We start from the raw sequence: 19,332 nt of genomic DNA, 5'->3' as shown, positions 1-19,332 counted from the left end.
TCTCTTTTGTTAGGGTAATACAAGTGTTTTATACCCTATATTGAAGTGACTGGTTCAATTAAGAATAAATGACAAGTGTGGCCCAAATCAATTTTTAATTATTAAAGCAAATTAATGGGAGATTAAATTGAATAAATCAAATTAGATTATAGTTCAATCATTAAATTAGACTTATTCAATCGTTATGTTAATTTCAATTTGGATAAAATTTATTTAAAAGTTTTAATTATATTATATTAATATATATTTATTTAGTCAAATTATCTTTTAATAGGATTAATATCTGGTTCAAATCTAAAAACATTGGTAAATATATCATCAATTAACTACCTTTTAAAGTTTTCAAATTTATTGATATAAAATTTATTTCACATTTTTATCAAATAAATTCTGAAATTTTAAAAATATATTATGTTTACCCATTTATGTTAAGTTGTTTGGGTTATTATTTGGAGTGCATAGATAAAACGGTAGCTTTATAATATTATAACAAAATTTAAGAACAGATGATAAGGTTCATATTTAAAATGTCTTGTAAAATAATCTGTTGATAAAAATACGTATTATTTATATTTAATTTGTGTATTAAAAACATTGAAAATAATTTTTGAACCTAAAATATAGTAAACTCATATTTTACATTCTTCTTGTATTAAACACAAATTATTCAACTGTATTTTCGAATTTTTAGCTAAACTTAAAATATAAAATTGTGCTTTCTATTTTCAATTATTTACGATAATCTCATAGTCATTTAAAAAAAAAAACCTTATTTTATTTCTTTTTAATCCCTAATTTCCCATTCTCCATCCCCTATACGAATATTCATGTTCCATGAAAACGCTCAAACACCTAAACCATCTTCTTAACCCCTAATTTCTCATTTTCCCTCTTCTGTACGAAGGTCCTGCAATTAATAATCAGACTAATATGCCAACTTTGTTATACATATATATACTACTCATAATTTTCCTTTGGGTCTATATATAATTTTTAAAAAAGGGAGTTGGTATTGCTTCCTATTATTTAGTATTTCTTTTGTTGTTATCTTTCTTTGTTTCATTCTGAATGTTGTACATGTGGAGGATTTTGATTTTAGCATAATGTTATCTTTTAGTATAGTGAATAAGAGTCATCACTAATTTCACTATATGATCATATTTATTTCTCAAAACTAATAAATTTGTTTGTCTTTGTGAAAGTTGTGAATTTTTTTATTAATTATTATTTTTTTGTTCTATTTCTAACATGAGAAAGTATTTTTTATGTCAAAATAGATTTTGCTTAAGTATCTTCAATTAAATGTGTGCACTAACAACTTGTGCTTGGATTTTTACTAATCTCAATGTTATTCTTGATTGTTTATGTGTTTAGTTAAGAACTCCAATCTATATACTTTGATGATAAACCTTTTAAAATGTATAACACTGTACTTTTTAGACTATTTAATCTATCATATATGTTTGTTTGACATAAATTTAAAATTCCTTTATATTAGTTTTGTATTAATTTTAATATTATGGGCATATATCTTGTGTGTGAGTTTCAACGGAGTCTTTATAAAGACTCTTGAGACAATAATTTAAATTTTGATTATTTATTATATTATATTATATTAGATTTAATAGTTAATTAAATATTTTACATTTGAATTATTATATTAATTTTTATTAGAAGATTCTTGAAAAATATTAAAATTTTTAATGATATTATCATATTTTTAGAAATATACTATTAACGATATGATATATTAAACCCATATATACAAATTTTATAAGCTTTTTTTTTTTAAATATATGTTTTTCTATTTATTATATCATATTTATATAATTCCCATATTTTTTTTTTTTTTTGTATTTACTATCTAGGTAAAATAGACCGACAGCCTAGAAGAGTTAGACATCTATGATGGAGTTTTTAGACTTAAAATCTATTAATAAGGGAACCAATAATATATAATCACAGGAAATGAGAAAGTTGTCAAGGGATACATTTGAAGTTTTGGCGTGGTCTAAGCATTCTCCATTTGATTATATTTAATAACTTGCCCTCAAAGTAAAATGTCTTTCAGCTTCACCGCTTCTATCATTCAACTAATCTGAGGGAGACAATTCAGAAGAGCTTAGCTTGCTTCAGAGATTCTTCTTCATCATCATCATGAAGCCTTCTAAATCAATATCTTTTATCTGCTTCTTCTTCTTCTTCTTCATCGCTCTTGGGACCTCACAAACTCAAGATTCATGCTCCTCTAACCTCAACCTCAACGGTCAGGTCCCCTTTGACACAACAACTCTCCACTGCGCTCCAGTCTGGCCTTCCCATAACTTCATCCTCAGAGTAAGCTTCTCATTTCTTAATTATACGTTTTTCTTTCTAAATTGAGAATTTAAAAATCCTTGGCACTTATTTTGCAAGTTCAGCTTCGAAGATAGTGCCCTAGTCAAACGTTGCAATCTATTGTACCATCTTCGAAAAAGGGGAAACAATGACCGGGAGCAAATCACAAACCCAACCATCCGACTAAGCCCAAACGAGTCATATATTAATTATACTGCACCGCAGACGAGATTTATTGATTGTATTTGCTTTTCTTGTACAGTATGCGCGGACATCTCCAAATTTATGGAGTTTCGTCGTATCAGCCCCAGATAGAAACGCGTACATAGCTATGGGATTTTCACCCAACGGTCTAATGGTGGGGTCGAGTGCCATCGTGGGGTGGATGTCAACCACCGGAACAGGGACGATAAAACAGTATCAACTGAGTGGACGAAGTTCAGATCAAGTGTTTCCTGACCAAGGAAACCTTCAACTCAATTCATCAATCATCATTTCTCAATCTCAATTCCAACGTCTCTACTTAATTTTCCAGCTCAACACCCAGCAGCCGTTGACAAGGGTGATATACGCCGTTGGCCCCTCCTCTGTCTTCCCGACTTCACCTAACTTTGCCTTGTCAGAGCACAGTGACAAGGCCTCCACCGCCTTGAATTATGTTACAGGTAAGAATTGGTGTTTTTTTCAATTATATTGTTTAATTTATTTTTTTATTCATAATGCCTCATTACAATCTGCTCACCACTACCAAACCATGTACATACTCAACGCGGTGTTATTGTATAATAGGATGCGCTGTGCTTTCAATTGTTTATTATTTAGGGTGTAGAATATAACTGATGCGTTGACAATACACGTGATTTGCCTTTATTGCACTCTTAATCTGTAATAAGTTAATAATGATTCTAGTCAACCATCGTTTAATTACTATACATATCGTAGCAAATATTAAATACATTATTATTATTTCTTTCGTCTTTAGTCTTACCTAAATCGATTAAATTATTTCGTTTCTAAAACTTCTTTTTTGGAGTTCTTTTTTTTTTTTCCCATGTAATTAAGTTTATTCTATTTTGGGAAATTATATTTAATGAGTCAATTGAAACATAATTGATTTTTGAAAGGGTTTGAAATATCTTTATTACAAGGCTTGATTCAATTCAAGTTTAGTCGAGTTTGGAGTCAACTTAAACTCCAATTAAAGTTACAATATTTATTTTGAGTTTGAGCTTAAATTCATTTGAATTAATATATAATATCATCAAAAAATTATTGATAAGATAAATATTATTATTGACAAAATAAATAATATTACCGAATATATAAATAAGCGAATCTTAAGTTGAACTAAACCTTAAACTTGAGATTGACTTGTTCGACTCAAGCCATGCATTCAATCCAAGTTAACTCAAATCAAATCCTCAAAAAATTTGGTATTTTGGTCTAATGGTTATTGAAAATTTGGAACACAAATCTTTTTTTTATAGAAAAAAAAATTTTAGACAAAGAAAAGAAGAACACTCATAAAGTTTTACTTTTTGGGGGCATTTGGTTGGGACAATGTTTTATTACCAAAATAGAAATATTACTTTAAAGATAGATTACTTAGAAGATTACTTAGAAGATTACTATGTATAAATGATTACTATGTTTGATAAAATTTGGTAGGTATAAATAATTATTGTGTTTAATTAAAAGTAATAAAAGAATACTAGTAAATTATTTTACTTAAATACCCTTGAATATAATTATTTTTAAATATTTTTTATATTATTTGTTATATTAATTAAAAATAAATTTATTTTTGTCTTAAAAAATTAATAAATAATAATATAACTATAATAAAATTAAGATTACCTTAGTAATATTTTAATACTTAAGGTAAATGTGGTAATCAGATTATCACTTGTATTACCTGTTATGTCAGCATTTGTAATAGAAGATTACTGTAATTTTTTATTATTAATAAACCAAACATAGTAATAAAAGATAGATTATCAAGGTAATCTTTAAATACTGAAATCAAACGGTTTCTTTTAGTTTCTTATATATAATAATAAAAAATAATGGGTTCTCAAATTGTTGGATATTTACATGTGAAAACAGGTCAAACCAAATCAGAAAGCCCGCATGCAAAGCTGAGAAAGAGCCACGGAATATTAAACATGTTAGGTTGGGGAATTCTAATGATAATTGGAGCAATAGTTGGTCGCTACTCCAAGCAATGGGATCCACTTTGGTTCTATGCCCATACTTTGATTCAATCATTCGGATTTATACTTGGATTGGCCGGTGTCATTTGTGGAGTTGTCTTAAATAATAAGCTCGACACCAATGTTTCTTCGCACAAAGCTCTCGGAATCATCATCCTTGTCCTTGGCTGCCTCCAGGTAATTTCTAATACTAATACCTTCAAAATTCTTAGATGCGGACCCACCAATAGGCCAAAATAGCCTAGCCTAGCCTAACCTAACCTATGGGAACAGTTTGCAAAAAAATTAAAAATTATTAAAAAATTAAAAAGACGTAAAAAAATAATTTTTGGAAAAACATGCCTTCCATCCTTTAAAAGAAAGAAACTAATAGGAGGTTTTGTTGAAAGAGACTAAATATTATAATTTATTTTTTATTATTTATATTATTTTGTTTAGTTTATAAGTAATAAAATATTTTAATATATTGGATCCGGGTCCACCCATGACGGGCCGACCCGACCCGATTTGATTAACTGCCAAAGGGCAGTTATTAGCGGTTATTGGCGGTTATTATTGGCAGTTGGACTTTTATATAAAGTCCTAACTGCCTCCTAAAGCAAAGTGATGAGAAGATGAGAAATGAGAGAGAACACCTTTTTTACAGAGAACTCTTCTCTCTTGTCGAAACCAATACGCATAGTAAATTAGTCTCCCAAATGGAAATCAGTACGTTGGCAAATGACGTCGTGGAAACAGACTAACGTCAACACCTCGCGTAGAATTCGAAAATGCTTCATCGAACACATAAACGGGTACGTAAATTCTATTTACAGATTTCACAGAATTCGGATCCTGGCATGTTTAATTGTTTCTAACATTGGTATCAAAGCCTAGGATACATATTTGTTATGTTTTCTGTGAATGGTATTGCGTATACTATGCCAATTAGAATCTGTATATGGAAGTTTGTTTAAAATTTCGTTTTTGGGGACGAATTTAATTCGGGCAAAATTGCATGAAATTGGTGTTGGGAAACATGTTGGATGTATGCTAGGAATAATATTACATGTTTTAAATTAAAAATCGACTCGAATTAACATCGGAATCAATCAAAATAGACCCAAATCCAAGACCCAAGGCGTGTCTTTCTTGCTCGCCTTTTCGATGGATTCCGACGCCAACTTAGAACGATTGGACTCTACGTTGACTGGGCTACAAAAGCCCCATATCTTGTCGCCGAAAAATTGTCAGAAAATGGCCAATTAGACGGACAGCAAGATTAGGGTTCATCGTGCGATTCGAGTCAAAATCGGGTTGGGATAACCCGATTATCCGAATCGGAGGTCAACGGGTTGGTCAAGACCCGAACCGATCAACGGGTTAACCCGTTTAGTCAACCGGGTCTCACAACCCTGATCCAAACCCATGGATAATTCGGTCAATGGTTAAATAGTTGACCAGTCAACGGTCAACATTTGACCGCCCGTGGTGACAATTTCCGGTGCATGGAGGCACGTGACGGCACGTGACAGCGTGTCTAAGTCATCTCTGGCGCGTGAAGACACTTATACGGCTCGTGGAGGCGTGTGCGGTGTCTACGTGGCGTGTGAAGGAGCTTATGAGCTTATTTTCGTGCATAAACACCCACTTTCAGCGTGTATTGGCACATGAAACTTGTTTTCTAGTCCTTGGAAGTTGTGTAGTACTTGGATCAGTATATGAAATGTGTTCCATGGGTCTTACGATGTATAATAACATGTAATATCTTATTCCGACTCCCAAAAACACATAATGGTGTTTTGGGATACATGTTTCTATTTCATGTAAGTTTGTTGATTAGGGACCATCACGTTGCATGTAGAAACTATCAATATCCTATTGAATTCTCTTAATTGAGAAAGAGAAAATATTCATGCGTGAATTTGATCCCCATAATCAATGATCTTATTCGGGACATAAATTTGAAACTTTTTTGGGACTGAATGGATTCATTACAGCTTACTATAAAGCGATGCTTAGTAAGGTACGATAGAATATTCATTATTTTATCGCTATTCCCAAAACTAACGTAATGCGAGGTATTTGACCTAACGCAAATGTAATAGAGACTTTATCATGGATAAAGTGACTCAAAGATCGATACGGGTTGATGAAATGGTCATAGTCAAAATAAATGATGCATTCGTTGTATCATATATATTTGTTAAGTGTGGGAATTCTGAGATTGGTAGAATTTAATGAAATTCTCATCCAGAATTAATATTGGCGCAATTAGATTAAAGTTTAAAATGTCAAGCATTTATGTCATGGGCGATGATTGGGAACATAGTGAACTTTCGATTCTGTGCCTTATGTGAGATATTTTAAAATTTTAATGCGTAATTACGACAATTGATGTGTATTTGATTGCATTGATAACGTTGTGTCTGATAGATGTCTCTGTGATCTAGTTAACCATAACATCTTAGAAAATGATGGCTGATTTGAATGAGAATGATACTGAATAGAGAGAATTAAACCATGTAGCATTTGAAATGCATAATATCCTAGATGAGCAAAAGGCTTTAGAGGCTGTGAATCAGGTTAAGATTTAGTTGTGGCTGACTAAGAGATAGAAACCTAATTAGTGCCTTACACAAACGTGATGTGGACGCACATCACGCATGTAAGAAGCAAGATCCACTTCGTGTGATATCTTGATTAGTTTCATGATTATCAGTCTGGTATATAAGTACCATGAAAGTTCAACTGCATATGCCATAAGTCTGGTTTTAGTTGAAAAGTTTGAAGGAACTACAGTCCTCAACTGATGACAGTTGATTTTTGAATTTGATTGAATGTCAAATCTAATTATGAAACTAAAGTCAGCTACAAGTAGCCTGATACATGAACAGGAGGTTCATTTAGAAAAATGATTTCTTCTTGAAAGTGGGAGTGTATCAAGGTACATATGACCCACAATGAGAAAAGAAGGACTTTTGTCAATTATTCTAGCCACATAAAATTGGAGGATAAGCGCCCATGAGGTAGCTGAATTTAATGCTCATGCATACGTTACAGAATCAATTTTCAAAAGTGAGTGGCTCAAGTCCTAATATAAGAAAGAGATCGTTTAATGCTCAAAGAATAAGAACAAGGAATTGAAATGAGAAGAGTGGCAAAAGTACTAGAAGAAGAGATGAAAACAAGATGAGTAGTTGCAATAGAAGCAATAAGAATTATATCGCATGTGAATGAACAGAGATGAAAATGATAGTCTTGTTTAAAATCAAGTGATGAAACTTTGATTTTCTGGTACTATGATATAACTGAGTATTATCCTACGTGGATTATGGACTCTGAAGCCACCGACCAAGTAGTTCATGATAGATGATCTTTAGTAGATTTCTATCGAATTCTGAATAAAATGAATTGGATATATGTAGGCAAAGTATGCTCCAAATATTTAGTAAATCTTGGTCAAAGTACTTGTTCTTCTTAAACTAGGATATAATTTGAATTTCTCTGGGTGTTTTATTGAAATGTGATAAAATTGATTTCTACATATTTGGTTTGTTGGTTGAATGGTTATATGGTGTTTGTCACCTTACATTTTTGATAATGTTAAGTTTTTCATTATTTGCTTCTCTTATATGTATGGAAATGAATGCAAATAAATGGCATGTTACATTAGGGCATGTAAGCCCAGATGGATTGAATAAATTGACTTATGAAAGTTTATTAGGAACTTTCACATAAATAGAATTGTCCATATGTAAGGATTGCCTAGTTAGAAAAACTTCTAAAAACCATTTGACAAAACTATATGAGTTTGACTTTCTTTACAATCTATATACTTAGGTATATATATTTTCCTATGAATGTAAAATTTGAAAATGTATCTCATTTTTCATTACTAATGATGATAACAATGCGCGATTTGGTCTTGTCTACTTGATCTCCCATAAGTCAGAAGCAGTAGACTGCTTTAGACACTATATATAATTGAGGTTGAGAATCAATTAGACAAAATAGATAAGAGTTTTATGAACTCACCGAGATCTTGAGCATTTGTTCCAACAGTTCAAGAAACTGAGTAATGAAATAAATAGTATGGTAAATAGTAATTCCAAAACTTTGCAACAACCGGTGTAGCAAAGAAGAGTAATTGAACTCTATTGGAAATGGTTAAGTTAGTGAAAGCGCAAGCAAAACGTCAAGTCACTTTGTGATGATATGATATTTATTATTGTTTGAGAACTTAACCGATTGCCTACTAATCCAGTTGCTTCCACTCCCTATGAGTTATGGTCAGATAGAAAATCTAAGATAATTGATTACAACCTTAGTGGTTAGTAATATCAATCCATAACTTTTCCCATAAATTTGAATAATTGGGACTGAGAAGAAATGAATGTATCTTTATCAGATACATTGAACACTTTAAAGGGTATATGTTCATTAGGGAGGATTTTGTTGGAAGATTAATTGAACTTGTATTAGAGATATTACATTCATAGAGGATATTTTTCTTAATAGGGATGATATTGATAAAAGGTTTCATCTAAATGAGATGAGAAAAGAATGAAAATGGGTATATCTTAACGACCATTGGTTGAGTCCTAAGATATAAGACCTATACTTATTCTAGTTAGTGGGAGCAAATACAATTGAGTTCCAGCCTATTTCGGATAGTGGGAGTAATGATCTTTAATTGTTTGCTTCATTCATCTCACTCTAGTGGGAGCATTGAGATTAAGCTTTAATCTATTTCGGATAGTGAGAGCATTAATTCTCAATTGCATTGGAGTGGACGTCCAAAAGTATTCAAGTGACGTTTTTAAAGTGAAAACAAGGTTTTCATAACCACTCCCTAAGATGATAAAGAACCTGAAATAAATGTCTCATCCTTTGATAAGAAAAATTTGAAATGCATTGGAAGAAGAGATAGAATACTAAGAAAACAAACCAATTCTAAGTTTTGAGTGACTTATCGCCAGATCAAAAATTCATTGGGAATAAATGAGTTTCCTGAATTACTCATAAGGTGAATGACTCAATAAATATATATAATTTCGCTTAATAGAGAAAAACTATACCCAATGAGAAGGTATAGATTATGTAGAAAGATATTTTCGTTATTTATAATATTTACTTCAATGTATTTGGTTTTAGCTATAATAACACATTTGAATGTAGAATTACACCAGATGAATGTCAAGACAATTTTTCTTAATGAAAAACTTGACAAAGAAATCTGCATGAAATGAGATATAGATCTTATTGTTATAGGTCTGAAGCGCAGAGTGTGCGAGCTTCAAAGACATTGAATGACCTAAAACTGTCATCTAGATACTAGTACTTAAACTTTGAAATGATTAATCAAGACCATCATGTCTATGTGACAAAGTCTGATGACAAATTTGTAATTCTATCAATGTGTGTGATGATGTATAGATAGCTAGAAATGATTTGAAGTAAGTGATAATCATCAAAGGATGGTTGTCCATATCTTTGACTTGCAGGATATGGGAAAACAAAATATATATTGTGAATTTACATTTAGAGGAATTGTTCAAAGAAACTTTTGACTCTGTCATAAAAGCGTAATATTCAAAAGATTCTAGAACAATCCAATATGGTATATTGTGAACCCGTTGATATTTCTGTGACAAATGACGAATTATTGAGCCAAAAGAGATATATCCCAAAACTTAAGATAGAAGCAGAGAAATGTCAAAGGTTACCTATTCAAATGTCATCAGATGTATTATGTATGTTATGATGCATACATGCCCATATATTTATTTTGTTATTGGGCTGGTTAGTCGATATAAGTAAATGTTGAAAAGAGCACTGAAAGGCTGTATGTAGAATTGTTGATATTTTTAAGGCTCTGTGGATGATTGATTATGTGATTAAGGATCGAACTTGCGTTTGATTGGCTATTGAGATGCCAATTGGGGAAGTGTTTTTAAACCAACGCAAATTAGATAACGGCTAAGTTTTTTTTACTCCAAAAGGACTCATATCTTAGAGCAATAAGAAACAGAGATGCGTAGCCGTATCCACATCGGAAGCCTAGTATATAGCCTATTCAATAAATGTACAAGAAACTGTTTGGTTAAGAAGATTCTTTGTGAATCTGAGTAAACAGGACAATATTGTCAGAGTAATGATTGTTTGTTGAAATGAAAGATCTTATATTTTTATAAGATAACCAAACATATCGACACTAGACACAACGTAATAAGAGACTCAATTTTCAAGAGGGAAATGAACGTACAATACAATTCTACGCATTGTATAGTCACTGATCCTTTGACTGAGATTCTTCCAAGAAAAGTATATCTTGCACATGTTAAATTTCTTGGATTGCATAGATAATGATTGATGAGTGTTGAGCTTATATATTGTACTGATGACACAACATCGAAAACCATGAATTTAAGTTCATTTTATGTTTTTGAACTTATGTCCCGAAATTCTTGGGTTTTCACTACATACACATCGTTTTTAGCTCAACAAGAATGTAATGTCACACAAGTTAGAGATTGACTCACTTATACGAGCAATCGCCTTTGGCGCTAAGAGAGCGAGCAAAGATGAGACATTATTCTTGAGAATTGTGATGCTGAGAGAGCATACCAATGGGAGACAAATTTCTCAAGAAAAGATTTATTAAAATAAAAATGTCGCCTTGATGATTGATCAAGATGAGATCATGAATAGATATATTTGAAAATGACCGATTTGGATTCCCCACGTCCAAATAACTTGTGAATGCCAGATGTGAGTTCTTAATATAAATAAATACCTGCAAGTGTGAAGATGATTAAGAACTCAAGTTAGGCGCTCAGGGTAGCGACTGAACTAAGATCTATACAGTGTTGTGAATGACATTTGAGAAAAATGCACACTGTAGCACATGATTCATACCATGTGTGCATAAGTAAGACGACCAGTTAAAGTAGTGAAAGGATGAATCCCTGCTCCACTGTGTGAGACTTTATGAGGATTAACTCATGTTGGTACCCTTTGACTCTTTATTGTTGTTTGATATTTACTCTTAGTGTTGCTATCTTAGCTTGGAACCTATGGTCACGCATGATTCGGTCTATGGAACATGACTAGAAAAACAGCTAAGTTTAAATTGAGAATTTCGAGTAGAAGAGGAAGACTTATATATATTACGTGTGTCCATTGGCTAGCCGATCATGTTACTCATATGAAGATTGGACTTGATTACGGATACATAGGAAAATAACACAATGAAAAATGAGGGATTAAAGGGAGCTGGTGTTATCGAGTAAGTCTAGGGTGCTACAAGCCTAACGCTTTATTTTTGTTTTATTCGGGTAGAAGCGGCTATGTTATTCCTAACAGATGCATAGTGTTAAGCTCCCAAGTGCAGGTTGCTCGCGAGGTCGCACGACATATTTGCAAGTATGAAACGTACTGTTATATGAGATTTTTGTGGCTAAGCATTTGGTTCGGGTCTTCCATCATATGTGAGTGGGAGATATTGGATCCGGGTCCACCCATGACGGGCCGACCTGACCCGATTTGATTAACTGCCAAAGGGCAGTTATTAGCGGTTATTGGCGGTTATTATTGGCAGTTGGACTTTTATATAAAGTCCTAACTGCCTCCCAAAGCAAAGTGATGAGAAGATGAGAAATGAGAGAGAACACCTTTTTTACATAGAACTCTTCTCTCCTGCCAAAACCAATACGCATAGTAAATTAGTCTCCCAAATGGAAATTAGTACGTTGGCAAATGACGTAGTGGAAACAGACTAACGTCAACATCTCGCATAGAATTCGAAAACGCTTCATCGAACACATAAACAATTACGTAAATTCTATTTACAGATTTCACAGAATTCGAATCCTGACATGTTTAATTGTTTCTAACATAATAATATTTTATTATTAATGATGATGTAATAGATAATAAAAAAGATAATTTAATTATTATCTCTACCTTAAATATTAAAAAATTATCAAAGTAATATTGATTTTATTATAATTATATTTTTATTCGTTAATTTTTTAAGATAAAAATAATCTTTTTTTTAATTAACATAATAAATAACATAAAAAATATTTTAGAATAATTAAATTTAAAAGTATTTAAGTTAAATAATATACTAATATTTTTTTATTATTTCTAATTAAATACAATTATTATTTATACCTATCAATTTTTATCAAATGTAATAATAAGTTATACCTCATAATCCTCAAGGTAATACATCTTTAAGGGAATTTTTCAATTTTAATAATAAAACATTTTTCAAATAAAAAATTCCCATACCATATCCCGGGCTTTGGTTTTATAGTAGACTAACATTATGGTAAGCCCGTCTTTTGATAGATCTTGATGCACACTCCATGGAACAATGGACTGCAGCATGACCTGGCTGGTCAACAGGTTAAGATTTGGAGGTCTTAAATTTTAATGTATATTTATTGTATTAATTATGTTGCAGGTAATGGCATTTTTGGTCCGACCTGACAAGACTTCAAAGGGGAGAAAATATTGGAATTGGTACCATCACAATGTTGGGAGGATTATGATAATATTTGCAATAGCAAATATATTCTATGGGATACATTTAGGTGAAGAAGAGAATTCATGGAAGGCTGGTTATGGGGTCGTTCTCGCAATCTTATTATTTATTGCTGTTGTTTTAGAGATAAGGATGAGGAAGAGAAATTAGGTTAAATCTTTGTTTTATCTATCATGTAACTTCAAATTTGTTTCATTAATTAAATATTTGCAGCTACTTGATTGATTACTTTTATGCATATTCTTTGATTTATAATTCACCTGCTTAGCATGTGTAGGATTTTGGCAAGAAAATTAAAATTTATAGATCATGTTCATATCATATGTAACAATGGTAATATAAAATTTACATGTTGTTTCAAAAAATAAAACATAGAAACATGTAAACTATCTGTACCTTGTAATTTGACTTGAAGTTTGGAAGCTTAAATCACTAAAATAAGTGATCTCTTGACTTGCACCCTTCAAGGAAGAAAAATGGATGCTTTCCCGGCAAAAGAAGAAGAAGAAGAGAAAATGTAATATGTTTCTACATTTGTCTCTCTTTTATTAAACTAAAACTTGATATTTATCAAGTTAAAGCATGTGTTCAATTCTTATTAGTTGATAATTAAGAGTAAATTATAATTTGACACATGTTGAATAATTTGTGCCCAAAATTATTCATTCTAACTTTCTAAACAATTTAAAAGTGCAAAATGACAATTTGCCCCTTTTTCGAATTTTACTCGAAAAACACTATTTTTATCCACAGAAAGTGCTAGCCAACCATGAATAAATATTTTCGGCTTCATAACAACATTTTCTTCCTTGAAATATGGGTGTGACCTTCAAGGTTCATAGTAACGTAGCCGTAGGTCCTATATCAGATGATACGTTTCATTATATCACTGTATAACTCAAAACTGTCGTTAACTGATATATTTTGTTTTCCGCTACAAAACGAAGCTCTCACTGATCATGTGGTGTCATCTAGCAATGTCCCATAACCCCTACGTCACAATGAAGTACAAGCTTCACATAATGTCAAATGAATATTTTTTACTCACACTTACCATGTAGTCCAATCCCTCCGTCATTACATCCCGATTAAACTTCGATTCATGGAATGTCAAAATCCAATATTTAATCTTTTCGAATATCAAGTCATACCTCAGAATGTGCCACATCGAAACTCTTTTCATGTGGACTTTTATCTACACTGGTCAATATCTTAGATTTTCAATTTCTCGATATTCGAATGAGAACTCAGGAGCAATCAAGCTGACAGATCCCAGTATGATCATCACTTGTCCCCTCGCTTAAGCAATATATGATCAAAGTGGTTTTTGAACGAGACATGATTAGCCTTGTGGTATACACCATATGAACCATACGTTTCAGAACGAAACACAACTGTAATATTTCAAGTTAAATGATCTATACACTAGTATGATTTACGATGTATCATTGACTACATATTAACGCCCATGTGACTATCGTTCATCAGTTATGTTCGATAAACAATATAATATAATAACCTTTGATCAGTTCTCTAACCATCAAATGGTTCCATTGTTTACCCATGTGTATATTCACCATGTCTAATATCATCCATTGATATACTGTGGTAATATAGCACACACCCACTATGCAATACTATTGCCCAAACAGATTGCCTAAGCAAGGAACGATTTGATGACGTTTATTAAAACTCATCGGGACCTTTTCCATATCGCATGCATGTAGCTAATATGGATATAATATACAACTACAACATAGATATAAAAATGATATAGAAAACATGTGAAGTATTATTAATAATGTATATACAAGATATACAACCCTTGAAACTAACAAAACGATTAGTTTTTAGGGCATATTCTAACAAGAACTCCCACTTGCACTAAAGCCAATCGCTGTAGTACCTAATACCCATCCTCTCTAGATGTTGGTCCAATAGTCTTTGCGTTAGTACTTTAGTTAGTGGGTCTGTAAGATTGTCCGCCGAAGCAATCTTTTAAATGACAATATTTCTAGCTCCAACGAATTCTCTCAAGATGTGATATTTTCGCTGAACATGCTTTGACCTTTGATGCACTCTTAGTTTCTTTGCTTGTGCAATGGCACCAGTATTGTCACATAATATAATTATTGGTTGACTCATCTGAGGAACCACACCCAACTCAATGGCAAATTTACATATCCAAATGGCCTCTTTCGTAGCTTCTGAAGTGGTAATATACTCAGCGTTTGTAATAGAGTCTGTAGTAGTCGACTGTTTGACATATTTCCAACTAACTGCGCCTCCATTATAGACAAAAACAAATGCAAACTTAGACTTTCTATTGTCTACATTTGACTAAAAATCAGAATCTCAGTATCTTTTGAGCGTTAATTCTGAACCTCTATAACCTAGTATCAACTCTTTAGTCCTCCTTAAATATTTCAGGATAGCTTTTACTACTGTCTAGTGTCTTTCTCCAGGATTTGACTGATATTTGCTTACCGCACTAACTGTAAAAGCAATTTCTGGTCGTTTACATAACATGGCGTACACATATCTTTTGATAGATGCGTTCCATGAGGAAATGGTAGAAGACCTCTCTTAGAGTCTTACATGTGAAATCATTTTAACACTTTCTCTATGTACAAGTTTTGAGATAAACCTATTAATCCTTTCGCTCTATCTCTATAGATGCGAATACCTAGAATATAAGTTGCTTCTCTTAGATCCTTCATGAAGAAAGATTTCGCTACCCATAGCTTAACCTCAGTTATAGTGCCAATGTCATTTCCAATTAATAATATGTCATCTATATACAAGACTAGGAAAACGATAATTTTATCCTTATCCAATTTCTAGACACACAACTCATTCGAATTTTTAATGAAACTGAATACTTGAATTGTTTCATCAAACCGGATATTCCAGCTTCTTGAAGCTTGTTTCAATCCATATATAGATCAATGTAGTTTACACACTTTATGCCTCTCAATAGCAGATACAAAACCAATTGACTACTCCATATAGATATTTTCCTCAATATACCCATTGAGAAAAGTAGTTTTAACATTCATCTACCATATCTCATAATAATAGTGTGTTGCGATGGCTAGTAGGATTCTGATGGATTTAAGCATCGCGACTGGTGAAAAGGTCTTCTCATAATCCAACCCTTGTTTTTTAGTATAACCTTTAGCTACCAATCGAGTTTTATAAGTTTCAACTTTTCCATCCTTGACAATTTTCCTCTTCAAGATCCATTTACATCCGATCAGAACTATTCCATTAGGTAGATTAACAAGTGTCCATACTTGATTGACATTCATAGATTCAATTTCTGAATTCATTGTCTCTAACCATCTGTCGGAGTCAAATCCAATATTGCCTCTTGGTAAGTTTTTGGATCTTTTAGATACTCAGTTTCTCCTATTAGAAGTAATTCAAAATCTCCTTCTATCAGAAATCCATATCTTTCGGGAGGTCGAGACACTCGAGTAGACTTTCTTATTTGAGCCGTTGTAGTTGGTATAGGTGATTGTATACTTGGAGGATTTACCTAAATAGGCTCGGTTACTGGCTCTCTAGACTTTTCTTTGAGCACAATTTTCCTTCTTGCACCACTTTCCTCTAAGAACTCTTTCTCAAGAAAATGTGCATTTCTACTGACCATAATTTTTTTATCAGAGTAAAAGTAGAAATAATATCCTAAACTTTCTTTTGGATACCCGATGAACTGACCCTTTTCTTCTCGGGACTCTAATTTATCAATTCTAACCACTTTGACAAATGTTGGACATCCCCAGATTTTCAGGTAGTTTACACTTGAAAGTCTGCCATACCATAATTCGTATGGTGTCTTTCGAATGGACTTTGATGGTCTTTATTCAGCACATGTAATGCTGTCTGAAGAGCATATCCCCATAAATAAACTAGCAAGTCAGTAAAACTTATCATAGATCGTACCATATCTAATAAAGTATGATTTTTCCGTTTAGACACACCATTATGTTGTGGTGTGAATGGCAGAGTCAATTGAGATAGTATTCCTTTGTCTCTTAAGAAATTCTGAAATTCTATACTCAAGTATTCACCTTCATGATCTGAAAGCAAAGCTTTAATATTCTTTCTAGTCTGATTTTCTACTTCATTTTGGAACTCTCTGAACTTTTCAAAAGCTTCAGATTTGTATTTCATTAAGTACAAATACCCATATCGAGAATAATCATCGATAAAGGTAATGAAGTATGAAAAACCTCCTCGGGCCATTTCATTAACGGGGCCACACACATCAATGTGTATTAATTCTAATATATTTTTGGCTCGCTCCCATTTATTTTTAAACGGAAGCTTGATCATTTTTCCTTGAACACAAGATTCACAAGTAGGATAGAGTTCTGAACCCAATGAACCTAAAAGCCTATTTTCTCTTAATTATCGAATCCAATCCTCTCCAATATGACCAAATATGTGATGTCATAGAACTATTAGATTTCTGTGTTATCTAGTTCTTTTAGATGATTTGGAATACATGGCACTATGTAAGTCAAGTTCTACCACATACAAACCATTTGTATTGATAACATTTCCTACTAATCTATTCCCAAAATAAATTAGACATTCATTTCCATTAAATGTAAACAGATAACCATTTTTACACAAAACTGGAATAGAGATGATATTCCTGGTGACATTAGCAAAATATAAAGTTATTACATGCCTAATAGGTAACTGTACACTACATACACCTACAGCCTCTGCGGAAACTCGTGTCTTATCGACCAGTCTCAATGTGATCTCACCACGTCTCAAGGCAGAACTATTCTGTAGATACTGTAAACAAGCACAAACATGTGAAGTTGCAGCAGAATCCAATATCCAGGAATCAATGTTTGAATTAACATTTAATTTAAATTCAATGACATAACATTGATATGTACCTGCTTTGCTTTTTCTCAGATCATCAAGGTATAGAGGGTAGTTCCTCTTTTAATGCCCCTCTTCATTGCAATAAAAGCAATTGCTCTTCTCCTGCTTCTTTTCTTTCTGTGGAACAGATGGTCGTGGAGGCTGAGAACATGATACCCCGATGCCAGAACCCTTCATCCTAGAAGGCCTGGTAGTGGTTTTCTTAAAACCCTTTCTTTGTACTTTTGCTCCACCAGATCCTATTTATGAACCTCTCCTCCAAGGCTTTTGAGCTTGCCTCTCGTGGCAAAGGTAGCTAGCAACTCAGCTGGTGTTTTCCCTTTCTTCTTATTATTATAAAATTCTTGAATATCATTGAGAAGCTCAGAGAGAGTGCGTTCAATCCTATTGAGATTATAATTTGTAATAAACGACTTAAAAGTTAGAGGGAGTGAATGGAGAATCAAATTCACCTGAACATTATGCGACAAATCTGTGCCCATAATTTGTAACTCCCCAGTCTTGTTAATCATTTTAATAACATGATCATCTGGGGAAACGCCATTCTTAAGCCACATGCTGAATAGTGAAGTCATCAAATTATATTCCTTCACTTGAGCATTTTCACTATATAACTATCTCAAAGTAGTGATAATTTCATACATACTCTACATGTTCTCAAACCGAGTTTGAAGTTCAGAGTTCATTGATGCCAGCATATAACTGCGAACTCATAAGTCGACATCTACCCATTCAGTATAAACCCTTTGCTCCTCCTCAATGGAGTCAGGGTCTACTGTTGCTAGTAAAAGTGCCTCAAAGACATAAGCTGACTTTTCAAGATTAAGAACGATTGTCAGATTTCGCAGCCAATCTTTAAAATTAGGACCAACAAGCACATGAAAGTCCATCAATTTCAGGAGTATATTGTTTGCCATTGACATTTTGAGATTCTATATCACAAGAGAGAATGTTGTAAGAAATAACAAATTCATTAGTAATTACCAATAAACCTAATCTTATTAGCTCCCACTATTTTATTCAAATCTTATATTTCCCCAGCTAAAGATTCGGAAAGTTCATTGGACCACTTTCTAGTGGGAAATCAAGTTCTTATCAAACTTGAAAAACCGCACATAATAGATCTAAGTCCGTCAAGCTCAATAAGTAGTTATCGATTTCCTTTTGCATTCCAAATGCAAGCTATGATTCATGTGAGCCTCTAGCTTTGAGCACCACACATAATAGATCTAAGAACTCTAAAATAGTCAAATTCAACCCATCGTGTTTTCCAGATATAATACCCCATCACTCCCGCACATAATAAAATTTAGGGAATGACAGAAATAGTACTCT

The 19,332-nt window shown here is 32.6% G+C and overlaps 1 protein-coding gene across 3 annotated transcripts; it reads left to right on the top strand.

The window, feature by feature from the left end:
• The first annotated feature begins 1,989 nt into the window (after positions 1-1,989).
• LOC123223128 (cytochrome b561 and DOMON domain-containing protein At3g07570) lies at positions 1,990-13,317 on the top strand. 3 transcript variants are annotated; one of them, XM_044646218.1, is made up of 5 exons: positions 1,991-2,337; positions 2,600-3,002; positions 4,444-4,727; positions 13,006-13,064; positions 13,136-13,317. In XM_044646218.1, exons 1-5 carry the CDS (start codon positions 2,158-2,160, stop codon positions 13,137-13,139), a joined length of 930 nt encoding a protein of 309 aa, XP_044502153.1. In that variant the 5' UTR covers positions 1,991-2,157; the 3' UTR covers positions 13,140-13,317. The 3 variants fall into 3 exon arrangements, with proteins under 3 accessions (XP_044502152.1, XP_044502153.1, XP_044502154.1); XM_044646217.1 differs by having other exon boundaries at positions 1,990-2,337; positions 13,006-13,317; XM_044646219.1 differs by lacking the exons at positions 13,006-13,064; positions 13,136-13,317 and adding an exon at positions 5,197-5,347.
• Positions 13,318-19,332: the final 6,015 nt, after the last annotated feature.

Source organism: Mangifera indica, chromosome 8 (genome assembly GCF_011075055.1).
Source record: "Mangifera indica cultivar Alphonso chromosome 8, CATAS_Mindica_2.1, whole genome shotgun sequence".
In the NCBI taxonomy this organism is placed as follows: Eukaryota; Viridiplantae; Streptophyta; class Magnoliopsida; order Sapindales; family Anacardiaceae; genus Mangifera; species Mangifera indica.
The sequence above is the reverse complement of the archived record's forward strand: the minus strand, read 5'-3'. Positions and strand labels throughout refer to the sequence as shown.

Bases quoted from the DNA above. Each gene is read 5' to 3' on its own strand.
- LOC123223128 (XM_044646217.1), top strand. From the start codon at position 2,158: ATGAAGCCTTCTAAATCAATATCTTTTATCTGCTTCTTCTTCTTCTTC. The intron at 3,003-4,443 runs GTAAGAATTGGT...ATGTGAAAACAG, and splicing joins CGCCTTGAATTATGTTACAG to GTCAAACCAAATCAGAAAGC. The intron at 4,728-13,005 runs GTAATTTCTAAT...ATTATGTTGCAG, and splicing joins TTGTCCTTGGCTGCCTCCAG to GTAATGGCATTTTTGGTCCG.